The sequence below is a fragment of the Labeo rohita genome, chromosome 17 (genome assembly GCF_022985175.1).
Source record: "Labeo rohita strain BAU-BD-2019 chromosome 17, IGBB_LRoh.1.0, whole genome shotgun sequence".
Classification (NCBI taxonomy): Eukaryota; Metazoa; Chordata; class Actinopteri; order Cypriniformes; family Cyprinidae; genus Labeo; species Labeo rohita.
This window is the reverse complement of record NC_066885.1, coordinates 13,328,113-13,335,059: the sequence shown is the minus strand read 5'-3', so window position 1 is coordinate 13,335,059 and position 6,947 is coordinate 13,328,113. Positions and strand designations below refer to the sequence as shown.

Genomic DNA, 6,947 nt, shown 5'->3' with positions numbered 1-6,947 from the left:
CACTTCATGGATTGTTGTTATTGTATTGTTGTTTTCCTAGTGTGTTCCTAGTTTTTTGATCTCCCGCCTGGTTTTCTCGTTTACGTCTGTCTAGCCGCCTGCCTTGTGATTTATCGCTCTTGTTTATCGGATCATTCTCTTCGATTGCCTGTTACATTCCTGTCTGCTCCTGTCTCGACCCTGCCTGCTCACCTTGTACCTGTTTGTTCGTTTAATAAAGCTCGCATATGGATCCGCTCGCCTCTCGTCAATCACTCCTGGTTACAGAACAATCCATCACCACAGGATCCAGCAGCTTTCATCTGATATGGACACAGACATAATTCTTTGCAGGATTAAACAGAAATCACACACACTGGATCAATACACCCGTGAGTTTCTCTCAATATCAAACCATTCCACTCTCCCGGACTGTATAAAAATTGAGATTTTTTGCGACGGCGTGAACCAGCCCCTCCGCACACAATTGAGACGCGAGGGTCCGCGTTCGTCACTCGAGGCGTTTTTGAACTTTGCACTGTTGTGTGTGGGTTCGCCGTGCACCGTGGGGGTCGCGCAGAGGGAACGCGACAACACGGCAATGGCGACCGCGCGTCCCGCTCGTAAATTGGCGGTCATGCCGGAGCGCGATCCCACGAACACGTTTGCCGCCTGGATCGCTCGTGAGATGGCGGCCGTGCAGGAGCGCGCTCAAGCTATGGCGGGGACAGCGGGGCCCGTTCACAAGATGGCGGATGGCGGCGACGGCGGAGCCCGGTCACAAGATGGTGGCGGAAACAGAGCTCCGTCACGTCACAGCTGCCATACCTGAGCTATATGGAGTTACAGCTGCATTTCCTGAGTCAAGTCAAGTTTCCAAGTCAGGTCAAGTTGCAGCTGTGTTTCCTGAGTCAAGTCAAGTTTCCAAGTCAAGTCAATGTACAGCTGCATTTCCAGAGTCAAGTCAAATTTCCAAGTCAAGTCAAATTGCAGTTGTGTTTCCTGTGTCAAGTCAAGTCAGAGCTATCACCCCTGTCTCAAGTCAAGTTACAGCCATCTTCCCTGAGCCACTGCACAAGATGGCTGCCACGCCAGAGCCACTCCACAAGATGGCCGCCGTCTCCAAGCCACTCCACCATGTGGCTGCCATTCCAGAACCTGTGGTCAGCACCCGGACACCACCTGTGGTCATGATGGCCCACGTGCTGGACACACCCCTAATGACAGTATGGGCAGCTAAAGTGGCGCTCCTTCATGTCGCGGCGGCTACCCCTGAGTCAAGTCAAGACACAGCTGCCGTTCCCCACGAGTCAAGCCAGGTCACAGCTGATCCCCACGAGTCAAGCCAAGTCACAGTTGTTCCCCACGAGTCAAGTCACGCTACAGCTGTTGTTCCTGAGTCAAGCCATGTAACAGCTGTTGTTCCTGAGCCAAGCCATGTTGTTCACGAGTCAAGTCCCGGTACAGCGGATCTCCATGAGCCAAGCCAGGTTATAGCAGTTCCTCATGAGCCAAGTCAAGCTGCTGCTGTTATTCCAGAGCCAAGTCAAGCTTCAGCCGCTGCTCCAGAGTCAAGTCAGGCTACAGCTGTAACTTCCAAGTCCAGTCAAGCTCCCAAGTCCAGCAACGTCAAGCCAGCGCCCGCTAACGTCACGTCTGTCAAGCCAGCGCCCGCTAACGCCACGTCTGTCAAGCCACAGCCCGCTCAGGACATCTCCGTCAGGTCTGTTTACGTCATGTCTTCTGCTCCTGAGTCTGCACCCATCATGGCCGCCCTTCCTGAGTCGGTCGTTCCTGAGTCAAGCAATGTCACAGCCGTGGTTCCTGAGTCAAGTAAAGTCATTGATCTTCACAAGCCAGTTCAAGTCACTGCTGGTCTTCACGTGTCAGATCAAGTCACTGCTGATCTCCATGAGCCAAGTCAAGTCACCGTTGAGCTCGATGAGTCAAATCAGGTCACTACTGATCTTCACGAATCAGATCAAGTCACAGCCGATCTCCACGAACCAGGTCAAGCTGCAACTGATCTTCACGAGCCAGGTCAAGTTATTGCTGACGGCCCAGAGTCCAGCCACGTCCCGCCTGTCGGCCCAGAGTCTAGCCACATCCCGCCTGACCGCCCAGAGCCCCGTCACGTCTCGTCTATTGGTCCAGAACCTCACCACGTCTCGTCTGACTGCCCAGAGTCAAGTAACGTCTTGTCTGACTGCCCAGAGTCAAGTCACATTATGTCTGCCAGTGTGATGGCGATCACCATTCTCAGTATGCGGGCTGCACACTGTGCCCCTGAGGTCACGTCTGTTCACAAATCAACCCCTGAGGTCCCGTCTGGTCTCAAGTCTGCTCCAGAGGCCTTCCCCATCGGAGAAGCTGCGCCAATGCCTCCAGAGGTGTCGGCGCCTGCCCTAGAACCTCTTATGGAGGGGGCGTTAACCGCTAAACTTTCTGCTTCTCCCTTTTTCCTGTCTGCATTCTCTGTCACTGTTCTCCCCAGGTCCCAGTCCATGACGCAGCCTCCTGTTCCGCCCCGGAGGGCTGCTGCGCCTCCTGTTCCGCCCCGGAGGGCTGCTGCGCCTTCTCCCCCTACTCTGTCTGCCTCCTCTGTCCCTGCTTTCCCCAGGTCCCAGACCGTGACGCAGATTCCTGTTTCGCCCTGGAGGGCTGCTCCGCCTCCTGTCCCGCCTCCGGTTCCGCCCTGGAGGGCTCTGGCGTTGCCTGCTCCGCCTCTGGCTCCGCCCTGGAGGGCTCCTGCGCCTCCTGCTCTGCCTCCGGCTCCGCCCTGGAGGGCTCCTGTGCCTCCTGCTCCGCCTCCGGCTCCGCCCTGGAGGGCTCCTGCACCTCCTGCTCCGCCCTGGAAGGCTCCTGCTCCACCTCCGCCCTGGAGGGCTCTTGCTCCGCCTCCGGCCCCACCCTGGAGGGTGCCTGCTCTGTCGGTCCTGCCTCAATCTCTGGGCTTCCCACATGGACCTGGTCCTCCAGCCCTCGCCCTGTCTCGCTCCCACCCCACCGCTCCCCTGGACTGTTGTTTCCTTCGAGCGTCTGGAAGCCGCTCCTTGGGGGGGGGCTATGTCACGAATCTGGTCGGTGTCCTGTTGTCCACTCACCACCAGATGTCACTCTCGCTTCACCTACACACTCTGACTGTTACTTTGCATTTCGGACTGCATCTCCCATCCTCCACCGCTCTGATTGCGTCAGCCCCCGTGACCAATCAGGCGTTCTATAAAGACCCTGGTCCTCCCCAGTTGCACTTCATGGATTGTTGTTATTGTATTGTTGTTTTCCTAGTGTGTTCCTAGTTCCTGTTCCAAGTTCCTGGTTTTTTGATCTCCCGCATGGTTTTCTCGTTTACGTCTGTCTAGGCGCCTGCCTTGTGATTTATCGCTCTTGTTTATCGGATCATTCTCTTCGAATGCCTGTTACATTCCTGTCTGCTCCTGTCTCGACCCTGCCTGCTCACCTTGTACCTGTTTGTTCGTTTAATAAAGCTCGCATATGGATCCGCTCGCCTCTCGTCAATCACTCCTGGTTACACTAATGATGTAACTTGACATATTATAATTAGTCAGGTGCAGATAGATAGGTTAAAAAAAAAAATAGGTTAGCCTAAGAAAATATTCTAATCAGACAATCAAAGAAGTAATTCAGTGGTTTACCTTGATGTTGCTGTGCGCCCTGAAGGTAAACGTTTCATTCCATACAGGGTTATTGTTATTTGAGATAGTCTTGGTGCGATTTGTACGGACGGATGCCGTGGGTAAGTTCAGGATGACATAGCAGTCAGATGCAGACCCTACAGAGAAATTGAGATGGGTTGGAAAAGTTAGTGAGTTGGCTCAGAGAATTAAACACTGATCTATTTGCATGCATGTACAGTTGAAGTCAAAAGTTTACATACACCTTGCAGAATCTGCAAAATGATGATACGATAATACAAAATGCATGTTATTTTTTATTTAGTACTGACCTGACTACGATATTTCACATAAAAGACTTTTACATATAATCCACAAGAGAAAACAATAGTTGAATTTATACAAATTACCTGGTTCAAAAGTTTACACACACACGTGTGTTTTTGCTACATTGTGGGGACCAAATGTCCCCACAAGGATAGTAAAACCTGAAATTTTTGACATTGTGGCGACCAGCCTGCGGTCCCCATGGGTACAAAAGCTTATAAATCATACAGAATGAGATTTTTTGAGAAAGTAAAAATGCAGAAAGTTTTCTGTAAGGGTTAGGTTTAGGGGTAGGGTTAGGGTAAGGGGATAGAAAATACAGTGTGGAGAGTATAAAAACCATTGCACCTATGGAGAGTCCCCACAAAGATAATAAACCAGACTTGTGTGTGTGTGTGTGTGTGTGTTTTAGTGATAGTTGTTCATGAGTCCCTTGTTTGTCCTGAACAGTTAAACTGCCAGCTGTTCTTCAGAAAAGTCCTTCAGGTCCCACAGATTCTTTGGATTCTTTTGTGTATTTGAACCCTTTCCAACAATGAGTTTATGATTTTGAGATCCATCTTTTCACACTGAGGACAACTGAGGGACTCATATGCAACTATTACAGAAGATTCAAACACTCACAGATGCTCTAGAAAGAAAAACAATGCATTAAGAGCCAGGGGTGTAAACTTTTGAACAGAGTGAGGATGTGTACATTTTTATTATTTTGCCTAAAAATCATATTTTTTCATTTAGTACTGCCCTTCAGAAGCTACAGAAGATACTTACATGTTCCCCAGAAGACAAAATGAGTTGAATTTACCCTGATCTTCAAATTAAAAAAATCATTATTTTTCCTTCTGGAGCATCAGTGGGCGTTTGAACGTTTTGTAATAACTGCATAACTGAGTCACTCAGTTGGCCTCATTGTGAAAAGATGTATCTCAAAATCATACAGTCATTCTTGAAAAGGGTTCAAATATACAAAAATGCTGAAAAACAAAATAATTTGTGGGACCTGAAGGATTTTTTCTGAAGAACAGCAGGCAGTAGGACAAACCAGGTACTCATAAACAACTAAAACAGCTGTGGATTATGCCGGTAAAAACACAGTATTAAGAATCAAGTGTATGTAAACTTTTGAACAGGGTTATTTTTCATACTATGAACTTTTTTTTCATACTACTACTATTTTATTTTTCAACTATGATTTTCTCTTGTAGATTATATGTAAATGTATTATGTGAAATATGTTATTCAGGTCAGTACTAAAATAAAAATAACATGCATTTTGTATGATCCTTCTTATTTTGTTAAAATAATTAACATTTTACAGATTCTGCAAGGTGTATGTAAACTTTTGACTTCAACTGTATACTCATAAAGAGAGGTTACTATTGCGTAATAAAACTGTAGTGCCTTGAAATACCTTTAAAAATCTGAAAGGTAGGCAAAGGATTATACTTATATCTATACTGACATAGACTTGGAGATTAGAAAACATTACATGGTGCATTACAAGCATATATAACTAGCAGAGCAAGATCAAACAACAACCCAAATATTTTAAACCTGCAAACAGGTTTACACATGTCTGCTTTAAGCTTTATACTTCTGCTAAGAAGAAAATTAAAATGTCTAAATTAATATATTTGGCTGCTGTTAAGAGGATAAATTGTCTCACAGTAGTCATAGTTCTGATGAAGCTTCGCGTATAAAACTTTGACTGACAAATTCCAGTATGGCTTGACTTCTTTCTGTTGAAAGCAAACAAACAGAAACAGAAAATAAGGTGGTTAAGAAATAATGATTTTGTAATCATTTGATTTCAAAAGTGTAAGTACCACACATGATCTATGATCACAAGATATACACTGTTTACTGACAGAGACGGTTAAAACAAAGTCAAACATTACAGCTATAGAACTATACGGTTTGTTACAATTAGTGTCTCTTTACAAAAAATGTAATTACACTCATTTAAAGAAATACTAGTAAATACTAGCTAACCTTGAGCATTGTTGAATGTTTGTGCAGAGATCTAGATCCAGCTGCCTGTGAAACTCAAATGACAAGACATGTGAATGCCGAAGGTGGTGTATGCGCAGCTTGAAAAGCTTGTTTTCCTGCTTATTTTAAATACATTTCAAGAAGAGGCAAAGTTACATATTGGTCTTCTTAGAAAGTCACAAGTCATCCACATGGCAATACCAGGTTTTCATAACAACACGTAAATATTGATTCAGACATGCCAGAACAAGACAGAATAAGAATGAACTGAATCTATGCATGCATCTAGAGCATGCATTCATTCTGAATGTGACTTCAACATAAATTTCCACAGTGTTTTTCATTTGTTTCTACAAAAACATTGTAAAGCTGTCATCTCTCTCACAGTGATTCACCCAGTGTCATTTCTAAACTTATGTAAGTGTTCATATTGCAAAGTTTTGTCACCTCTACTCTTTAATTTCCGAATGATGTCTGAAGTTCTGCTTATATTAGGTTGCGTTATTTCAGTCTGGTACATTCACTTGCTGACTTATTTTTCAATGGATTTTAAGTGGATACTCACCCAGGTCGATGACTCCAAGGTTGCTTCAGAAGAATATCTTCAGTCTGTCTAGATCTGAGTGCTTCTTCTTTAAGTCTGTATGCCAGAGAGAGTCATGGGTGTCAGCCTATTCAGCAAAAAACAGTTTCTGACTTGTTAAAATTCACATCCCATTTCTATGTATGTGTTTCTGTAACACGCAGAGGATAAAACGAGAATGATGAATGAAGACCTATTATTTTGTTCTTTTTTAGCATTTGATGGGAAGAACAATAGTGTTTCTTTCTTTTTGCTATACTATAAAACAACTATTATTTACCTATAAATTACATAACAGTGTCAACACGTATTGTCACAGTTTTCTGTCCGTGAGCCGGTACTGCCCAAGGTGTCCAAAAACAAGTACGTTGCCAGTGGGTGGTACACCATGATATCATTCATTGTACATTACAAAAGAAATGCTGTTTCAG

General features: G+C 45.4%; 1 protein-coding gene across 1 annotated transcript in view; it reads right to left on the bottom strand.

Moving 5' to 3' along the window:
* The window catches only part of LOC127179630 (cytosolic phospholipase A2 delta-like), a gene marked incomplete at its 5' end in the record, with an annotated part of 113,315 nt that extends 106,792 nt beyond the window's left edge, over positions 1 to 6,523 (bottom strand). Inside the window, 4 exons of the mRNA XM_051133292.1 lie at positions 3,636 to 3,772; positions 5,608 to 5,680; positions 5,934 to 5,986; positions 6,499 to 6,523. Coding sequence (XP_050989249.1) covers positions 3,636 to 3,772; positions 5,608 to 5,680; positions 5,934 to 5,986; positions 6,499 to 6,523 — 288 coding nt within the window. The remainder of the gene's footprint in view (positions 1 to 3,635; positions 3,773 to 5,607; positions 5,681 to 5,933; positions 5,987 to 6,498) is intronic.
* Between the last annotated feature and the right edge of the window lie 424 nt (positions 6,524 to 6,947).